Genomic DNA, 22,035 nt, shown 5'->3' on the forward strand with positions numbered 1-22,035 from the left:
GAACAAATGTTCTTCATGCATGCTGTTAAAACTGGAGCTGAAATCAGCGGGCCTCACACAATACCGCGCACGCCCCTAACCCATCCACTCAGCCAACTCTTCCCCTCTTCCAAAACCACAGCTCTCCTTTAGAGCGTGTTTAGTCCGGGCACAGCAACCTGATCCTGCTGAGAAAGTCTCATAAAGAGAAGCAAATAAAACAATGCAATCAAAAACATCTCTCCTGCCCTATGCCAGACGTGAGATATCACTGACACAGATCTGACTGAACACAAAGGCCTGATGAGAGAGTAACATAATGTCACAGCACTATGCTGCATGATGCACTGCAGTTTCACATGTTGTGCAATTTGGATGTCCTTTGGTACTGTGATCTGTTTTCCAGCTCAATCTCCTGAGAGGGATCTCTGACAGAAAACAAACTTCTCCGTTTGAAACATGGCCTCCACTCTAAGTCGTTCCACTTCTGCTTTTTTTCTGTATACTTCGCTCTCCTTCTCACTCTTTGTTTTCTCTCCCACTCCACCTCTCTCTGCTCTTTGCTCTCCTTTCCCCCTGCGTTTCCTTTCTTTACTCTCCTTATTCAACCCCCCCCCCCCCCTCTCTCCCTCCTCACCACTGTGATTCGATGGTGAAAAAAAGTCTCAGTATTTGGCTGGGCAAACTCAGGGCGAGCGTGTCTTATTACAGCAATCCAGGCTCTGTGATAAAGCCATGCATTGTAAAGGATAATCCTCCAGAAACAATCAGGATTTTTATATCCTGCCCTCTGTTATTTCTGTCGCCTTACACACATATGTATACCCACAGCACACACATACACAATGCAACGCTAATAATTTACAAGCACTGGCATGTACTTGGCAATAAGTGGACTCATAAGAAATTATGCAAGCTGCACGTGTGACTCGCAGCAGACTGTCTCACCTGAACCTATGACTGACATGACAAGGGTTTTAGGGGACGGGGATTTGTACACTGGGTGTTGCTTCTGCGCTGTAAAATGTCAGTTAAGTCAGTGTGTCTATCAGTGTCATGTTTTGTTAAGGCAGTCCTTGTGTAGCTGTTCACACTCGGCTGATCCCTATTATTAAATAAACAAAGCCTTGTGTTTGGCTGAGCTGCGGATCAGTGAGGCACTCACCTGAAAAACAGAAGAGAGAGGAGAAAAGAGCGAGCCAGAAAGAAAAAGACAGTTGAGGCCTCTGATTAGTGCTCCACAGCATTTTCACAGCTAATGAAATAATGGAACTGGTACAATACCAGTTTGAAATATTCTGCTGGAGGATTTTAAAACAGAATTTGTACATCATATCAGATGTTTCTGATTTCTTTTTAAGTAAAGATGTAACTTTGTGTTATTGAGTTTTCATCAAACTCACCGTTCTCATAATAACATGAGGTAGAGAGAAATATAGTTATGTGGTTGTTTTGATCACTTCCATTAGATGTTGACAGCAGTAGCTGTAAAGCAGCGCTAATGCTAATAGAGCCAGGCAATGCTATGTTGCGTTGACATAACGATTGTAGATATACTATAGCAGAACAAGAGATTCTGTGTGTAAATAATGCTCAAAACATTGTACTGTTTCTACAGCAGTCTGAAAAACCTGAAAGATGTCTGCTCCACTGCATGTCTGCATTTTGAGATTTAAATCTGAACCTGAAATTGGGTGAAATCTTTTTCACTTTTTTAAATTTTAGTGTCTTTGATGCAAGTCCAACATCTCAAAACAATGGGACTGTAGTGAAAATAACGTCAATGAAAGCAGGTAATTAGCACAGTCAACATGTGAAGTTTTTGCACTCTGCCAGTTCCAGCTGTTCATTGTCTAGACAGGCAGACACCTCTGTGGTTCCTGGCCTTGTCTAGATTGTCTCTGTCATTCCTCATCTTCCAGGAGGGCGTCTTGCCTCCCTGACTTTTCCAGTGCCGTCATGAAAACCAAAGGGGAAGGTGAAACATAATTACAGGACAGAGGCAGAGCGCAGAGCTGTAACTGTCAGGCTGACATTGTTTAATAATTACACCGAATAACTCCAAACATAGCAAAAGTGGTTGTACTACATCTGTTGCAGAGGTGGGAAAACTTCTAGTAGATGTAGAAGAGATAATCATACAGTAAGAGATTTAACAAAAAGCCTGACTGTACTTAGTGTCATTTAACTATCAATTATGCACATGCGTTCTTTACCATGCGATGTTAGCAGATCGGCATTACACACACAAATTACTAGATAACTAGTTCATCTAATTGGTAACCAGGAATTATAGGGATGTTGTTGGCTGTGAACTATTGACATGAGACTATCATCATGTTTACATGCACATAAAATAGATGAAAGGATATACACACACTGCAGCAGAATGAGGCCGACACCTCTCCAACAAGCATGTCTCCAGATACTAATGATACAAATGACATCACACACAGTAATCCTCTTATTTCACATAAAGTGGTGGGGAGAAATATGTGAACAGGAAGAGTTGATTCATGGCCTAAACAGTGTCCTAAAGAGACACAGATTTGTCTGTTTGTGTGCATCTCATACACAGTGAGCAACAACATATAACACAAATGGAACCCCAAAGAAACATGCTGCACACCCACTGTTGTGACATCAGCTCCTCAGAGTGGCCAGTGAGGTCAGTTGTTTACATTCATCTTTATGAGGTTCTCTTGAGTAATACACTGTAGTACGCTTCAGTGAGGAATGGGCTGTTTTTATGATTCCCCTGAGTGTATTAACATAGGTTGAGTGTCATGTCACTGTTATATTAGCAACACATGTGAATGTGTGTGTTGCAGGAGGCTTGGTTTGTCAACCTTGGAACTCTGGATCTTCTTTCTCCCCCTCCTCCTCCTCCTCTTCCTCCTCCCACCTCTTCACTGCAGTCGTCACCAACACCTCTCAGGTTCTGACTATTGTTTTTATTTCCATGATCTTGTTTTTGCATTCCAGTCTGCCCAGCAGCCTGTGAGTTATAGAACAATATGAACATAAACACACATCTCTCATCCTTCACTCTGCACAATATAAACAAAAAGCTTGTCTAGGTCCTATTAGATAAGCTTGTTATGTTATGTCAAAGTCCAACTCCTGCTTGTTATATTTCAGCTTTTTCTCAAGTTTTATAACTAGGCCAAGAAAGGAAACATGTTTACTTCTGGTTTGTTTTACAGGTGACACAGAGTGAGAGGAAGAGCAGGATCAGTACTTCTTAGTAGAGAGAAACTGCAGGTAGCTAAGGTCACCTTACCCTAAAACATTTAACTTGACACTCAAGAAAACACACCACATATTATGGCGCCAGGGCTTATCAGATAACCTTTTACATTGTGTTGCGCTCTTCTAACAGCTCTTCACTCATGTAATGGCAGTAATATAACATTTAAACCCTGTGACCCTGCACCGCAGGACAAAGCGGTTTCAGATAATGGATGGATGGATGGATAATATTTAAGATGGTAAATAGCGGCTTTTATTGCATGTGATGACCATTTTTAGCAGTATGTAAACAATGTATGCAGGCCATCCTCACCAAGAGAACATAGAAATGAAGCTTTTTTTAGGCCATAAAAATGACAAGAACTCATCATTGTGTTATTCAAAAAGGTGGAGAGGGACAGCGCAGTTAGGTCTGAAACATGTGTGTTAGGGTTTAAACAGGTTTGTTTTAACCAAAACCTAAACCTAAACCTAAAGCCATTTTAGCAGCCAAACTACACAATAAGTTGAAGGAAGGGTGTGCTGAATGTTAAAGTGGATGGGTGTTTGGGTTGAACAGAAACCATGTGGCTTCTTCTCTTGACCTCTACTGTGCAGATTCCAAGATGGCATCTTTTTTCCAACACGGCCATGCCCATAAGGGAGATACAGTATCTTGTCCTGGCCTTTGTATATTTATATTTTATATTTATATATATTTGTATATATATACCTTGTAGTTTTAATGTCTAAAACTTACCAAGTAACCCATACAAGCAATTCTTCACATTACAATTCTCACCGGAGAGTGGATTCTTCACTACCAATTCTTCACATTTTGGCCTCAGCTGACCACCAGTGCTTTATGTGGTACATAACAGTACCTCGCTTTGCTAGGCAATGCTTTTCTCATCAGATAACACAATGACACTGTCCTCATCTGATAATATGTTTCCTTGCACACATGTGCTGCACCGATAAATTAGGTATGCAGAAGGTTTACGTGCTGCAACATTTCCACATTTGGTAGTGTTTGTGGCTGAGCGTTCAACCTGGAGTCGTCTGTCAGTGCTCTGCTAACTCTGCGGATCAGCATGGCTTGATACATCCTAATCCCTGAGAAGATGGGGAAAGCCAGACTTTTTATTTAACCAGGAACATGCTTATAGGCTAGGACACAATGTGCCCACTTCCAGTCATAATGAAAACAGCTAGTGCATTGACTGCCTGCCAGTACTATAGGAGATTTTAAAATATGCATAGTAGTGGGGCTGGGGTAGCAGGCCCTAACTTGAGCATACTAAAGAGCCCATTAATCCTTTTTAATTCTATTAAGTATTGCTCTACAGCTGGATAAGAGGCCAGCAGAGTTCCAGAGACTAAGTCTGCAATGCCCTGGAGACCCATAGTAAAAAGCTATTACTTAACAAAAAATCATATGCAGGGAAATTCTTTTTCCTCTTCACAGTTGAATCAATTTACAGTCTTAAGCGACTTTTTTGTGGAGGCAAACAAAGATATGTTAATGTAAACGAGGACTGTGAAAAGTCTTTCATCTCCATTGAAATCTGGAGGTTAAATGGGACTCCCTTTTAACAGGAAAAAACCTTTAGTAGAACCATGTCAGGGCCCTTCTGCTAAAATAATTTGCAGGTGAGCTACGTGCCTTCTGCAGCACACTTATCTACAAGGTGATTTCAATCACTACCAGTATCCACCCTGATATATCTGTACTTTTTCCAATTTTAGAAAACCATCCTCTTATCAAGGATTCCCCCAAAAGTTAAGTATGACGAAGAAGGAGAGAGTGCCTTCTATTTTCTTTCACAGTGAAGCGTAATGGATTTCACCTGTAGAGTTCAGATACCCCCCTCCTTGCATTCTAAAATGAACACAGAGCTCAGCTACTGTTCCTACTGTGTGCACAATCACTGCAGTGTAAATACTGAGGCCCTTCTGACTGGACCTTGGTGATCTGAACACAGAGAATCTGCCTCTGCTTGTTGGCTCTTATTCACTGGGTTAGTGAGGAGTACGGCGGTCACAGTGTAAACGAGATGTCATGTTTGACAGGGTGTGTAAGCTCAGCTCAGTGGAGGCTTCCATTCACTCTGTTCAGTCACACACACCTAAACATCAGCCAATAACAAGCAGCAAGGCAGGTACAGATAGACAGGAACCTGTCACACAAGCACAGGCATATACATAACTCAGGAATGAAATGTGTCTCCCTAGTTACAGTATTATGGTTATTAAACAAAACAGGCTTGAAAACCATGATCACATTCCTTTCAGAAGCTCATACCCATCACCCTCGTTTTCACCGATCTATGACCCCATCTGTTCTGCCAACTGCTCTGCCTTCATTACTTATCTTGCTGGTCCCCTTACCTTACTGTTAGACACACAGCCTTTACTGCTCCTTCTTTTTCTCTATTGCGCTCTCTATCTGATTTTTATTCTGTTCCTCAAGCTTGGAAGTGGTTTTGAGGGAGACAAAAAAAGTGATGAAAGAAAATGCCTCTGACGCCCCAACCTGTATCTGGCTAAGCATCTCCATGGTAGCATGACCCCCCGAAACAGCCCATCATGCTCCACTGCACTTGAAAAGAACTGAGTGCACAGAAGGAGCAGAGCGAGGGTCTGAAGGGAAGACAGAGCTATGATGAAGGACACGAGGAGAGCACTCACTGAAGTGGAAGTTTCCAGAACACATGTGCAGATCATTCATCATTTCAGCCCTCATCTTCTATTTTTTTTTCTTTTTAAATTGAGAATTTCTGACTTTTTCTTAAGAACTTTTGAGAAACAGTTTTCAAAGACATTTTTCACCCCACAGAATATTTTTCTCAAAAAAGAATTTAAAACATATTAAACTTTTATTTATACTTTGCCAATGCTGATAAAATTCCAAGAAAAAAATGTCTCCATTTTGTTTGTTGTTGTTTACAAAATTTGAGTTTAAATTCAGAGAGAGACAGATTCACGCCAGTTTTAAGGCCTCCTCTCTCCTGCTCTCCAGCCTTCTCCACCACCACCAGGTCTAGACCCAAGTGGACTGCTGATTCTAGCGGCCTCTCCTCCTGCTCCTTCTCCCCTTGGATGTGGTCAACGGGTTGGGTTAGCTCTAAAATGCCAAAGCACATTCCAACTCTTTGTATAGCAATGCATTTACTCTCATTCAGTCACCTGAGCCTTTCCTGATTGAAATGATTGGCTGTAAACTGACAACCAAAATGACATGAACAGAAGCAGTTAAAAACATTCAACATTCATTTTAATGGTTTGGTTTTTGAGTACAGTGGTTATTTCTGCCATTTCGGCATTCACAGACAAACATACTAACAAACAAACAATAACTGGGAACACAAAAAAATATAGCTTTCTGATAATATCTGTGGCTCAGTCTAGTAGTTACAACAGGCACAAACGCATCTGTCCGTACCTAATCAAACGTAAATATATCAACATATAGAAATTGTCCAAAACTTGAACTAATACTTTTGAAATTCTGTGGTTTATAAAACGACTATTTACATTCAGTTTGAATAATTATCATTTCAAGAGAGACAGACAGTTTTTGAATCTGACATTAACAACAATAAACACTGATTATTCAAACTTGTGATAAAATATATAATTTTGATTATAATTAGAAAGGTTCCATTATCTATGTTCAAGTGCTATTAATAAAGTTGCAGCACAGGAGGGCTGCTGTGGTCGCATTCTCCTGCCTGAGTGGCATAAATCAAGGTGCAGCTCAGAGATTGGAGTCCAAGGGCACAAATCAGAGGTTATAAAATTCAGTCAAACCTCCACCTCTGAGACACAAAGTGGTTAGTATGGAAAAGTTGCAGTGCAGAGGAGGGAAAGTCACCTGGTCCTCCCCTGTTACTGCATGGGTTAATCCACAGAAAGATACATAGATAACATTGTTGTACAGCACAAATACTGTTTTTTCCTTTGCTTACATACAGGTTATTGTTTAGTCATAGTGATGTAGGGCAGTTGGATTAGAACAGTGGCACATCAGGGCACTGGAAGTAAAGATGGTCACAAGTGGCTGCCAGTGCATGTTCCATATCACTGGCAGCTCCGTCACCCTGTACAGAGCTCCCTTTACGTCTGAGGTCTGATGGTCTCAGTTCACAGCTGCTGGGTGATGTTTTCCAAGCTAAGAAGAAGATCAAAAAGAAGAGGAGCCTGGTTCTGCTTTAAAAGCTAACTAATGCACTTACCAAAAGCCTCCCTCCCAAAAGAAAACAGGACTGTTAACGTTAGCAGCTTCTATAGTCCTCTTAAAAAATAGACATTATATTTTTTTCATATATATAAAAAAATATCTGTAATATTACAATGCAGTTCTTTTCACTGGACGGGTTTGACTTATAGTCAAATGTGCTTCTTGTGTTTCACATGTGTGAGTGTGTTTGCGTGTGTACTCAATTTCCCTCCGGGGATCAATAAAGTCTTATCTTATCTTATCTTATCTTATCTTATCTTATCAGTATGCCTGAAAGTGTAAGCGTGTATTAGATTGTACTCTTTCATCACATCCTTCTCTCCCAGTGATTCTCTTATCTTCTATCTGTTCCTGCAGCTCGTCCTCACTCATCCTCTTGATTCCTGGAACAACTGCGTGCACACCTGCTAACAGACAGTCTGCTGGCTGGACAGAGGACTCTCCAGGGACAGGTTAGTGGGAGACAGGTCTGGACGGCCACAAGGCTTAAACATGGAGGAGATGTAAAAGGCCTGCAGGCACAGACAAAAAAACATGTCAGGAAATATATACACAGACCACATATGCTGTCAATCATCCATTGTTTATAAACACCAAGAGGGATCAGGGTGAGGGGAAAAAAGACAGAGAGCGTATTGTTTAAGTTAACTCAGTCAAAGAAGATCCTGTAAAGATAACTATTATTCCAGACTTTTTAGACAACAGACTTTCGACATACCACCCAGTATGCGGTGAGGCCTCCTTGGATGAAGCCTGTGAGCACGTCAGTGGGGTGGTGACGGTAGTCAGAGATGCGGCTCAGGCCCGTGTAGATGGCAATTATTACTAGGAGGAACTGTATCAACGGGCGCAGTAGCCGAGCTCCTCGCCAAGACAACCGTGCCTGCAGGTAGAACTGCAAAAAGTATAAAATTCATTAAAGGAACAGTTGACCCAAAACAAAACACTAAAAACACTTAGTTTTGTTGACTTTTGTGTTGGAAGAAGGCAGGAGGTGCAGAAAGCAGCATGTGTCCACCCTAAGGAGGACACTGTCAAGGGTTAAATCCTGGGGATGCACTGATAGTGATACCTGGACTTTGCATATCGGCCAATACCAGATACCATATTCTTTGCAGTTATGCAACTAGCTGTAGGTTGTTATAGCAACCATGAAATTCCTGCTGACTTTTTGCCTCACTCCATGTTGTGGCTGTGTTTACTGTGAGAAAAGTCTACCAGCATGCTGCATGTGCTGCTGACACATGATGTGGCATGCTTTGCAAAGTTTTGAGTGAGCCAGCTGCTCACTCCATGTTGGTCAAAAATGGTTCCTACCTAATAGACTACAGAGGGCCATCAAGTGCCATTTTAAAAGGCAATATAGGTGCAAGTCACAGGAAATTATACATGTTGGCAATTGTGTGTTAATGTGTCCCAGAAACATTAACTGATTATAGAATATTATGGCACAAGCTCTATAAGGCATAATCTTTAAGAGTAGCCCAACCAGAGGGCAAATAGAAGTTTGGCATGATTTTATTTTTATAAACCCTTTTATTCATCTCCAGGGCCTGCATGAAGGCTGCAGCAGAGAGTGGATATTGGTAAAAATAGGGTCATAGGGTGAGTGCGATGCAGATGCAGGGCCAGTTTTATGAGGTGGCTGGAGGTCTGTCTGGGCCCACTGGGGAACAAGTAAGCCTACATTCCTGCAGGTAAGCAGACCCTCGCCGCTTCATCCTTCTCCCTGTCCCAGCTGAGAGCAGGTGTCACACCTCCTGCTTTAGACATTAGCAGCTGGCTGGGGTCTGTGTGGCATGTACCTACAGGTTTGACACATTCTCTTCAGGCCCTCTACAGTCTGTTGAAACATTGGCTAACAGCAACTCTACGTTGAAGGAGGTGTGTTTGAGAGGCAAAAGAAATGTCTGCAGTTTTTTAGGTCACTTAAACATGAGCTAATAATGTGGAATACATGAGAACTGTGAACATTTCTGGATAATAGCGTGCTTTAGTCTCCCTCTAACTGTCATTCCTCTCTCACAATGTACTTATGACTAGTGGACAATGCAGTGCGAGAGATTTCTATTGCTGAAAGAAGCCTGTCGATCTCTCAGCAGGCATATTCAGCCCCTCCACCCCCCTCATCTAAATGAGAACCACAACAAGGCCTCCTCTGTCTATGGAGGCTCTTCATCTATTCATGCTCCCCGTGAAAAACATTCTCCCTCGTTCTCTCCCCCCTCCTCCTCCCGATCTCCCTGTCTCTCCAGCTCTTTCAGTTTGAAGCTGCATGCCTTTAGAGAATCGCTGCTCTCAAAGATCTCCTCCCTCATGATCAGAAAGCGTGAATTTGTTTAACAGCACATGTCTCTCTGTGTGTGTTTGCGCATGTTTAATTAGTTTAGTTAATAGGTGCACACAGTGTGCATGGCCTTTAGGGATTGGTGTTGTCTTTAATAACAGAAAAGAAAGTGAGAGCTGTAATATTCCCCCTAACCGTGGAAACACAGCAACAAATTCTGTAATTACACGGACACAGGTTCAGGTGAATGTGAAGGTCAAATTCCAGATGTGTGTGTGTGTGTATAGCAGAGGTGACTTACTGCCAGGTAGAGCATGGTGTACATGGCGAAGGAAGCATGGCCAGAAAAAAAAGACTTCCTGAAAGAGAACATCAATAAAATAAATGCCAAAGGTTACACATTAACAAGTTTCTGTGTACCCCGCCCTTAGTAAACATAACATTTCTCACACACCTCGCCTCCTCCACCATCTTCTGGCTCTGCTGCCTGCAGGTGACGTGGGACACGTAGCTGCCAGGAGTACAGTTGATGGATGCATAGGTGACGTTACACACAGACAGGAAGTTGGGCCGCAGACGACCTACGCTTAGCTTGGCCATGTTGGTGAGGGACTGACCCACGCAGCAACCAAACAGGAAGCTCCCAAGCTCCTTGTACAAGCATGATACATAGCAATTTCGAACAAAAGCTCGCGAGTGCACACCTCGAAAACGCACCCGGTAGCACTCACCCAGTGCAATCTGGGAAGGAAAAGGAAGAAAACAACAAAAGTCTCACTAAATATTGGACATTCTAACTAATTTGTTTTTACATTTTTAAAACAAGCCTATACTCCATTGCACTACAACCCTCTGAACCCACCCCCAGTTCAAATCATGTTGACAAGAACAATCATCCTACCATCTGATGGTCAGTCAAGCATCATGACATAGCATAAATGTGGATGTGGATGTGAGGTTATAAATATACATGTGAAGCTGCCTTACTGTTAGGCCAGTGATGGCGATGCCACCGGCAATAAGCAGGCCGTCAGGAATGGCCTCTGTTTCCACATAGGGATAGGTGATGCTGGAGTCCCCGCAGAAAAAGCCACGTCTGTATGGGGTCACTGCCTTCAGCTCACATGCAAAAAATGGGATGGAGGCTGAATAGAAAAGGCAAAAAAAGATGGCTACATGAATGTCTTTGAAGTAGTACAATCACATAGAGAGAGAGAGAGCAAGATATTTGATCTTGGCTCACATAATAAAGGAGGCCTCACATGAGATACAACCTAATAAGAGGGGCAGCATTTAAGTGTGTCAGCCATCCGGTGGCATGATTTCCAGATGAAACATTCCATGCATACCTGTTCCCAGCAAAGAAGCAGGAAAAAGAAGAACAGTTGACAGACAAGAAGATGAGCATGGAGAAGCAAGATGAAGAAGGAGGAAGAGGGTACAGTTACAATAAGACTTTGTTCCAGTAAAGAGCAGTGACATTTTAACTAATGTTTTATGCCGAATTTCCTGGCTGGTCACTGATTATACAGACTCTGTATCAGGTAAGAGAAGTCAAGGTCTTAAGCAAACAAAACTCCCAGTTAGATGGTGATAGTTTATACAGGATAGGTTGTGCAATATGATAATGATAAGGAGCAAAGTGACATTTTGTACCCCTGTAAAAGAGGGCTAATCTGCACAGCTTTTGAGCTAAAGGCCAACAAAGCTGTGGGGGCTTGCCCGGTGTCTCATTTCTCTGTCCCTTATCCCATGTCCCCTTGTCACCCTTTGGAATGCAGCAAGAACATGGGATTAATCATTAACCTCTGTGCCTCTTCCTGTCATCCCAGGCCTGCTGGTTGGCTGGAACGCACCCAGGCCAAAACACTGCTCCTGCCAGGGAATCTCTCAGACTACGTGACTGAGCAGTGAACAGGATACACATTTTAAAATCAGGCCAAAAGGAACAATGCACAGCTACACACTCAAACATACAAACAACAGCCTGAAAGCATGTCGTTCATCATGATCAATCTGCAATTGCTGACTGACAAAGAGCAGAAATTGAATATCCTCTGTAGTCAGAGTCAACCTGCCCTAACAGACAGACAAAACACAGACAAACAGAGGCCCACTTCCTCATATTCCCAGAGATGTCATAGAAGCTAAGGCGAGACGGGAAAACGCTGCAGACAGATAGCGGAGGTGATGACGCTAGCAAAGAAAAAAAAAAACAACAGATAGGAAAGACCTCTCATATGACCCCGATCTCTCACTCTCGCTTCATCAGTGCCACGTTTACAGGCAGCTTGTCACACACACTGACATAGATTAAGTTAGGTCACATGCTGATGTACCCAATGGGACGCACACAGGCATCAATTGATTTAATCTGCTAATATCAACTGAATGAACCATCTAGTGCCAATTAAATACTTTGTTGCTAAGTACTAAGTAGTGGTCTAATATAGGGAGATAAATATAAAGACAGGCATTCTTAATATAAGGTACAGTGTGTTCTATCTATATCTGGCGGTTACACTGTTGCCTGGTCACATAGAATACACTTCTGAATCTCCTACTCATAATACTCTTATCTGTGTGTATCCTTTTCACTTCCTGCAGCGGTATGAGATAGGTGTTACAGGTGGCAACCTCTGGGGCTGAGACATGACTCCAATGTGGATGTGCAAAAAAAATGCAGTTCCTCAAACTGGACTCTTGAACTTGGCACTAAAAAGGTAAATCAACCCCCACAGACCTCCATGTTAAAACCTAACAACAGAAATAAACACTTTTACATTTTGCTGAATGAAGGGCTTTCTAGGTTTTAGTGACAGGATGATGTCATGGCTAATGAACATCTTACATACAATACATAACTACTGTACGTGCCAATGAAAATCATACCAGCGATTGTTAATAAAGATATTACACTATGTTTCTTCTGTAACTTAGAAACCTGCAGCTGATACTAACATTTCAAAGTTTTTCCTGAAGCTCTTATTTGAGTCCACTGTAAAAATAATTAATGGGACACAATGAATTGTTAGTATATTGGTCTGTAAAGGATCCATACATTGCACCCTTTAATACCTCCGAAAAGAAGTAGAAGTATGCATTTTAAGGAGCCTTCAAAATAGGGCACAGCTTATGGGTTCAACATTTTACACAAAGGCAATTAAATGTAAACATTTCAAATGTAATAGCATATTCTGCAGCAAAGACTGACCGACCTTTAGTGGCTTCAGTATCATCCATTAACAGATTGCATGGTATTACCAGAACTCTTTCCTAATAATCAATACTGCATACTGCATTGACAGAGAGATAATGGATAGAGTCTCCATTAAGATTTGCTGCAGTTACTGCAGGAACATGGACTTCTTAAGGGATCGTTTTCAGTACATGTGCTCTAATGGGAGGCATGAGCACTGAGCCAGGCAGAGGTATACTTTATGACCTCATGCCTGCCAATGCTGATGGCTTATGTTGTTTTCCCATTTTTCATGAAATCCCAATACGGACTTGCCTCTAATTAGCATGGAACAAAGGTCAGTATAATAAGCTTCTCAATAAAATCCAACAAATTTACTGCAGCTTGAGTTGGGTCACAGTGCACATGTACTACAAACCACAAGTTATACAGTATCTACACAATCCTATGCAAATTACAAGCTCCTGTGTCACAGTCAACTTCTATGCCTTGCAACTACATGGAAACTGTTTTCACAACAAGACACAAAAAAACACTCCAGAGACTCTCACATCATCTGTCAGGCAGCTGTGAGTAAACCTCTGCACCTGGCCAAGACATGCTCAGAAAGAGAGCCAGACCAGGAAGGCCTATGAGAGGACCCAAAATGAGGGAGAGGAGTGGGTCTGCTCACATAGCCAAGCCAGTGTGTATGTGTGTGTCTGTGTGTGTGTGTGTGTGCTGCTCGCTGGGCCTGCAACATTCAAAGCAGGAATGCTTTCAAATAGTCAAAAGGGACAGAAAGAAAGAGAGGGAGGGAGGGAGGGAGGGAGAAGAGGGGATATGTGCCTCACTCTGAGAAACTCTTCTGGTTCTAATTTACACATCTATGACCACAGCCCAGAATGAGCTCACTGTGAGAGGAGAACAACAACAACCAAGAGCACCAAAATTTTCAAAAAGTGATTAAAGGAAGAGTGCAATGAGAAAAGGGCGGATGCTAGTTATTCATCGACATGCTTTGAGGTCATATCTGTTGATCGATTCTGTGTCAAGTGAAAACTAGGCTACAGTGCATGGCCAGGAGGCTAGAAAATTGACAAATGGGGGGGAGGACAGTAATAGAGGGGTGAGAGAAAACTGAAAAGATGGAGCCAAAAGAGATGCAACAGCAGACGGAGGCGATTAGTGGTGGTTCTGGAATGTGAGGGTCAGAGATCTGGGCTCTGCTGGGACCCGCTCTGTAAACACGACCCCGCCTCAACCAGCAGAATACCCCCCCCCACCACCCACTAAAAAAAAAAAAAAACATACATAGACATAAAAACCACACATGGATGCAAACAAACCAAAACCACAACCACATAGACAACCAAACATCCCACAGAAACCCAACAGCACCTGGGAAAAAACAAACCATAGAAACCCAAACGATCCACAAGACAAGAAACTGAGGCAAACAGCCCATCTCACACCTCAGCCAACTTCTGTGGATGCTGCCGCTGTGCATGACCCAGCCTTAAGGTACATGTGAGCTATCTGTATCATCAAATCTCATAATGTCACCCTTTGATAGAACAGGAGGACAGACAATTAGCAACCTTTCAACGTAGGTCCATCTGGCCTGCAGCTTATAGGACCGGACTGAGCCTGGGCTGTGTGTGTGTGGCACCCTACACAGGTGGTCCACCCTTACTGGGCCCCTCACCAGCTTGCATATGCCAACGCCTCTAAACGAACTAACTTCAGCAGTGTCTTTTACATCAAGTTCACCAGCTAGTGAACTGAAGTCATTTGAATCACTGCGAGCACTATAATCCCTGTTAACGACATTACAAGAAGCAGCGTGACTGCCAGCCTTACATGCTCATAAAAACAGCAGAGTGTAGTTGGACTGGGTGGGCTTGTTCAAATTATTTGTGCAATAATGGCTTTAACTGCACAAAGCTGTCTCCACAAGCTAGTCTAGAATTGTGTAATATGTGTTCAGTTTGGCACTTTAAAAGCATCAGTACCTGATCGAAAACCTAAAGACTGCTGTACTGCAGGGCAGTAACACTTTACACAGGAGAGGAAGTCATTCACACACAGCCGGTGATTATGATTAGGTTATTTGATTAGGTTAGAAGATGGCTCTTCCTGCACTTCTGTGGCGGGCCGATCCGTTATGGGGAGAGAAGAAGAGTAGCGTCCTGCACTCACACTGAAAAACACACACCCATTCCCTTATTCATAATGGTATCCTTTGTTCAGACGGTGCTCTGTTTTGTCTGCCCTGATGGCACCACAAAGACATTTATCAGTGGAGAACAAAGATGGAGTGAGAAGGAGCCACTAAACAACAGACCTGGATCTTTGTTGACCATCTGCTATCATCAACATCTGCTGCAGCTGGACTCTACAAAGATTTTTGAAGTGTACCTCAAGTACCTCGCGTACAGAAGCAAAGGCCAACCATTCAACCAACCAAATGATATAACTGACATGAACTACAGAAGGGAAGAACTCTTGCTCGCCCCTTCTACTGTTACTGTTGCCACTGGCCAGTAGAGACATGCTTCCCACAGCTGCTTGTGTTCTCTCCACACTTCACCGCCCCGCTTCCTGGAGCCCGGCTCTGGAGTTCAGGGCATGAGTGGTGAGTTTTGAAGTGGGCTGTCTGTCTTGCCTGTCTGATTCAGTAGGAACATAAAGGGCCCGCCACTGTGGTATGTACCCTGGAAGCTTTAAAGGGGATTTCTCTGGTTGCGGTGTGAAGGTAAGGATGTGCGCAGTCAGGTGAGGGCAGGCAGTCTGCAGTGACACAAGGGTTGTGGTTTTGACTGTCTGATTGTGGAAGGGGATGAGTTGTGGATGTGTTTTTGTTTGCAGTTGGAACAACTTCAGAGCAGAGCATAAAGGGTCTCCAGCAGGTGAGATGCGACATGGTGATAAAATGGTCCTGATGATGGAACCATGCTTTGGGACAGACAGAAAGTTCTGACAGGTGAGGCTAAAGCTTGTGTTTGCATTCCAAGACAATCTGATGGTGAGCCTCTACAGACCCATTCTACCTAATGAGCACTGAGGATTAGAGTACTACACACATCTTTATTCACTCATTATGGCTAATACCTATGGAACACCCTAGGCACTTAAGGAACCATCATCAAGGAGGAGATTGCAGCTGTCTCATTAAAAGTACATTTGCTGTCTGAACCTTTACATGGCTTTCTCTGAGTACTACTTCCTCACTAGGACATAAACAGACAGCTGTGTGTGCGATCCCTAAGGCGCCCGTGGGTCTGACCTCTGACCCCTACTGTAGATCTTCAGCTCCGTCTCTCCTTCCCTCCCTGGGGCTTTTCCCTCACTCAAGCTCTCACTTGATTCCTCAGTCTTCAGACATCTCTAAGACTGAAAAGACTGAAAGTACAGTGTCTAAGGAAGAGTGCACCTAATGGGTTCCTGAGCCTCTGCAGCACTGTCAAACAGGAAGGGGATACATTAATAGCTACACTAACGAGAAAGCGGGAGCGAAATCACTGCTTCCACCAGCTAATGATTTGACTGAGCTGTTTTTAATGGCTCTCCATCTGTCAGCCACAGAGTGACGCCAATGTGTTCCATAACTTTCAGAGTGTCAGGACCCGAGACGCTCGAAAATACAGGACCGGCAAATTTGTCAACAAACAGCACGCACATGGCAGCCGTAGTATAATTTCACAGCAGTAATGACTCATACACACACAAACACCCACACCCACACTTTTACTCATAAATACACACACATAGGAGACAGTTTAATAAAGACTTGCACACATCAACATGCCGTGACGTGTCGGCCTCCTTCTGTCTCACTCACATGGCAGCTTTCTCTGCCAAGAGAACAGAACTAAAAAAAATACTGAAAGAACCTAACATAAACCTGCCGCCCGACCCGAAACACATGCAGACATAAAAACACACACTCACACACCTCGCTGGAGCGCTGGGACACCATCAGTCCCAAAAATAGAGTTTTTGTGAAGAAAAGGAGAAAAAAGAAGGAGCCCTTTCAGATTTTAGATGGCTTTGTAGATACAAGTCCCCTGGTACTGGCATGCTGTTTCATGTCTAGAACAAAAACACACACAGTCACACACACACAATGGCTCTAGCTTTCTCTTTCTCTGCTACACAAAACCATGTTATTTTCTAAGAACTAGTACAAATCTGTTGCAGCATCTAGTACAATATCAGGCATGTGTGAGAATTACACCTCTAAAGAAGGTCAAGCCTTGTGGCAAAGCTAATTGCTCCAACATAAGCTATATAAGCTAATAGTAGGTCTTAAAGTGGCACTTCCATTCACTTCCCAATTACCCATAAGAGAGTCAATAACTAACTTTATTGGGGTGTTGACAGGCTGAGGACCACCTGTGCAGGATAGAAGGCCTGTCCCTGCATGCTAGTCAGAAATGACAAACACCCAAAGCCTCTTGACCCCCCGGGGTGGCTGGTCGCTGAGTGAGCCACAGGGCGAAGATTTTGTCAGCGACCCCCCCTGCAGTTCTAAAAGGAATGCGTGCACACACTTAAACAGTTTCTATCACTGAGCTGAACCAGAACAATCTATCTATCACATACGTGTCCAAACAGCCCCACACCTTATTATGGGAGTACAACATGCCGGGTGTTGAGACAATCTGAGTCAGAGCCTGCGTTAACGTTCTCAATCTCCCCCGCATTCCAGAGGCAGATTAAAGCTCATGCATAATACCAGAGCACCCCAACGCCAAGTAAGATACATGGACAGACATCACTTGATCACATAATGAGGATGGATGCTTCAGGGTGAAATTCCACAGTTACGGTAGTGAATGAGTCCCTTCACAGGATGAATAACACTGGTGGGTCAACTGTCTGAGGCCACAATGACATGAGGGAAAATGGCATTAGTCAGAAATAAGAGCATTAAGTTGCATGAAGGGCCCGATTCACTTCCAATAAGTGATGACATTTACTGCCCACAGATGATGATGAGTCAGGCCACTGCTAATAGCCGGCATGGTGGTTAACAAGACAGATGCAGGATGCAGGCAGACAGATGGCACCCTGGAAGGAACCAGATAAGATTTACTATTAGCAACAATTTACTTTCCATTATGTTCTTATTGTGTTTGGACAATGCACCACGTGTGAGGTATTGTGGTAAAAGATACTGCATATTATAAAATGTACCACAAACATATCACTGCATCAAATCAAACCAGGACTTTCTGTGATATGTCAGCTTCTACATCCAGTCCTCTCTACTACGTCCACCTCGATGCTCGGTAAATCAATCTCCGGGTATTTTGCACAAATGGAACCAAGTGTGCAGCTAATAGTGTACCTGCAGGGGTTAAGAACAACATGGCAACAGGGCTGCCTAACGCTGTCATCTTGTTTGCAGGGCCTCACTATTTTTTAACTGCCAACGAACATGAGACCTGTCGGTCTGCCTAGACGGGTTCTGCCTCTCCTGTCGCTGGTCCAGATAACCACTCACTCACCTTCACACACAACACAGCACCTCTGTTCCCTAGCACAGTCATGTGAGATGGCAGACAGCATTAAACTTGTTGGAATATGTTTTGTCTTAGATGCCAAGCAGAATCATCATGTTGTTAGAGACTTTCTGACTAACTCCAACTGCAATTAAAGTAAAGTAAAAGTAAATGTACCGTACAATTATGAACTGATAAGCCTATTCTTGTTTATGAGCCCTCTTGTTTATGAAAGGAGCACATGTGAACAGTTTTCCTTCCCATTTGTACACCATATCTTTAAGCACAATGTCATTATATATATTTTAAACATATTCTCTAGATCTCTGTCACTAATTGGGACTAAAAAGTTCAACATATTGTTTGGATATGACAGTATTTTCTCTGAAATGTCCAAATGTGACCTGAAAACATGTTTAACATGTAAAATTATGAATCTATTTTTCTCTATTCTGAATTTGATGGATGTTCTTATGTGTTTGAATGCATGTATCCCAGTTTGTTTCAGCATTTTAAAATGTAGGAAGCCTGATCAATACTTCACACATATTAAACTGGGTCACCTCTCTCTAATAACAGAGAGGGTGCCCCCCTCATAACCCTTCACAGCCTCCCAGCTGCTGGATTATGTGTGGTTTGATGTTGAGTAATCCAGCAATGAGAAGAGGTAATTTTCAGCACAAGACGCATGTTTTTATCCCTATTCCCACGTTCTTCTCCCGGGAACTTTTTTTTTTTTTTTGGAGGGGGGTTACCATGGGAACAGATGAATTCCCGGGACAACTCCACTGCTGCCAGCTGAGCCCCCACCCCACCCCATCCCACATCCCCCTTCCTCCCTCCCAGCCCCCCACGTGCACAGAGGGGACGGAACTGAAGTTTGAACACTTTCCATTTGACTTCTGGGAAAAATGCTTTGCAGCTTCGTTAACAATCCACACGCAATGTTTACAGTTTTTCCACTTTTTTTCCCTCAGAACATGATGTTAACATGCAACAAAACAGAAGCAGATGGAGAATCTGGAAAAAGTAGTAGGCTGCAGTTATTGTTATCATCACCACTGTATCAGTCCAAATGGAAAACAATATGAAAATGTACATTAATAATTATAACAAAAAAGCTTCTTACCGACAAAGAGGCATATTAAATCCAAACCGACGAGCATCTTCCTCTTGGTGCAAAACACGCTCTCCTCCTCCGGCTGGGCCATGCACTGTTTCCCAGCTCCGTTCCCGGACCCTCCACTGTCTGCTAACCGCAGCTGGAGCTCTGCGTCCCGGGGCAACGTGTTGCTGTGAGTACCGGTGGAATTAAAGTTTTGCATGTCTTTAGCTGAAAAAAGTTTCTGACAACTTCTGGAAAAGTAGTCCTCTCTGTCGCAGTTACAGAGAATAGAGAATAATGGATACAAATCCCAAACTTTTTCTTAGTGCGTCCGTCGTCGGTGCAGCATGAAGTTTGACAGCAGCAGACCTTCTACCGACTTACCGACCGACCGACTGACCGACCGAGCAGCCTGTAGTTGTGGTAACACGTTTGTCATCAAGGAGTGCAGAGAAAACCGACACAGGACCAACCTGGAAAAACACAATACAAAACATCCGACTGGCTCCAGGTACACCCACAACAAACTCCTGAGTGGGCTCCTGTACTGTTCTGTCTGCGCTCAGCCGTCCTGAACACACGTTTATGACAGACTCACGTTTATGTCAGACTTTCAAAATAAAGGCCCCCCTCCTCACTAACGTCCCTCCCACGCTTCGCCGCCATGCACTTTTATTTTGGTGAAACGTTCGCGTTATTTCCGGTGTTACTTTGACTTCACACAGCCGCCGGCCTGTAAACCCTGCCAAATCGATACCTATCGATCAGACTGGAGCTCACACCATGTTCGATCCGCCTGACCTGACAGCTGGACGCTGTCCACTGAGATGTCTCCTGACGCATTAGACAGTATCACATGCCAAGTCACGTCACACATACAGATTATTTCATGCAACAAAAAAGTATCAAAAAAACTTTCGTTTGAAGGCAACATTTCCTTATATTGATACTCAATGAATATGTAAATGAACTATAACTATAGCCTGGATCATAAAGTAAGAATAGCCAGTGATGACTTTCTTCCTTATGTCTCTCAGGCCACAGTTGCAAAGGCCTTCTGATTTCTCCTGCTGTTTCTCCTCAGACTTCGGGTTAGAGGTATCCTGCCACCTGCTGTTAAAGACTGGAGCTGCTCTTTTTGGACTCCGTATGCTGAGCTGCTGTATGTATGTTTTATTATAGCCTACAGAGAATCAAACTAAGATACATAGATCAGGTCATTCTGAAATGAAAAAAACTAAAAGGTTTTGTATTGTCAAGTGAAATGTGGATTGATGAAATTTTAACAAGTAATTTAACACTATATATATATATATTTCGTTTTTTCTAAACATTTCTCTGCATTATAGATTTATTGTATATCCACTAGATGGCAGTAACTCTTCACAGCAGTAGTGAGAATATAGGAGGAAGTACACACATGGTAAAGCCAACACCTGAAATGGCCACAGTAACAGTGCTTCTGATTGGATGTCATTCCACAGCATGAATATTCTCATATGAAGTATATCCACAGTCGCAAAAAAAATCGTTTACTTGTTTTCTTGTACATCAGTGACTATTTGACGCTCTATTCTTACCCACTCCATTTTTATTTTTATTTATTTATTTATTATTGGCTTAAAGGTCACGTCAAAACATACGTCTTATATGATTTCCTCTCAGTAATGATACTATGACTCATTCTGTCATACGTCTTTAGGTTCGGAAAATATGACCTCACCTGAAAATACAGAACAAAATGACATTGCTGAAACAATTACATACACCTCTTCATGTTTGTCATAACCAGCCTAACAACAGCAGGACTTCTCCATAGACTACACACACGCACCTGACCACACACAGATGAATCTCTGAATTGAAACACTTCTGCTTTCCTCCTCTAACTCAGAACGCCTGTGGTACGCCAGTGCACGCCAGTGGGTGACTTGACCACCTGGAGTTAAAAAGGCGCCTCGCTGCAGGTGTCGCTTTGTCTTTTGAGTCCTCTTTGCCTGATGACGCATACCTGAACCAAAGGCCATCCTGTTTTGCTGCCATGAAACTTTCCCCAGGTGAAGTGCAAACGGAGAAAGTGAAACCACAGTTACTGACCTCAACCAGAATTTAGATGCAGATGGGAATTTTCAAGAAGTACAAATAGTAAACAGCTTATCTTGACATTTAATCAGTTTCACAGTTGTGACACTGACATTTACATGTCAGATTAGAGATGAGATAAAAACTAATTCAAACTTGAATTAGTTTTTATTGTATTAGGGTATTTTTTATTTTAAATAATAAAATAGATTATGTATTTATTAGAATTTTTAAATAATTAGTTTTAAATTGAGCATTTAATTAAAGGCTTAAATACAAAGCCAACCAATGTCAGTTTGATTTATTAATTAAATGAATTATAAATATAGGAAACTGAATGAATCATGTCAAAGATCTGTACTCCTTTCTTCTCTCCCTGTTAGTACGTCTTGTTCCTTCTTTATGTGTTGAGTAGGAGAC

The 22,035-nt window shown here is 42.7% G+C and overlaps 1 protein-coding gene across 1 annotated transcript; it reads right to left on the minus strand.

The window, feature by feature from the left end:
- Positions 1 to 6,470: 6,470 nt before the first annotated feature.
- Positions 6,471 to 20,121, minus strand: ppap2d (phosphatidic acid phosphatase type 2D). The gene is made up of 6 exons (XM_028413067.1): positions 19,558 to 20,121; positions 10,728 to 10,885; positions 10,195 to 10,481; positions 10,042 to 10,099; positions 8,172 to 8,348; positions 6,471 to 7,965 (listed from the first exon to the last, which is right to left on the minus strand). Exons 1-6 carry the CDS (start codon positions 19,751 to 19,753, stop codon positions 7,861 to 7,863), a joined length of 981 nt encoding a protein of 326 aa, XP_028268868.1. The 5' UTR covers positions 19,754 to 20,121; the 3' UTR covers positions 6,471 to 7,860.
- Between the last annotated feature and the right edge of the window lie 1,914 nt (positions 20,122 to 22,035).

This window comes from Parambassis ranga, chromosome 8 (assembly GCF_900634625.1).
Source record: "Parambassis ranga chromosome 8, fParRan2.1, whole genome shotgun sequence".
Taxonomy (NCBI): Eukaryota; Metazoa; Chordata; class Actinopteri; family Ambassidae; genus Parambassis; species Parambassis ranga.

Excerpts from the sequence above, each read along its gene's own strand:
- ppap2d (XM_028413067.1), bottom strand. The coding sequence starts at position 19,753 with ATGCAAAACTTTAATTCCACCGGTACTCACAGCAACACGTTGCCCCGG. Across the intron at positions 10,482-10,727 it reads TCGCCATCACTGGCCTAACA|ATTGCACTGGGTGAGTGCTA; the intron begins GTAAGGCAGCTT and ends TTTCCTTCCCAG. Across the intron at positions 10,100-10,194 it reads AAGATGGTGGAGGAGGCGAG|GAAGTCTTTTTTTTCTGGCC; the intron begins GTGTGTGAGAAA and ends GTTCTCTTTCAG.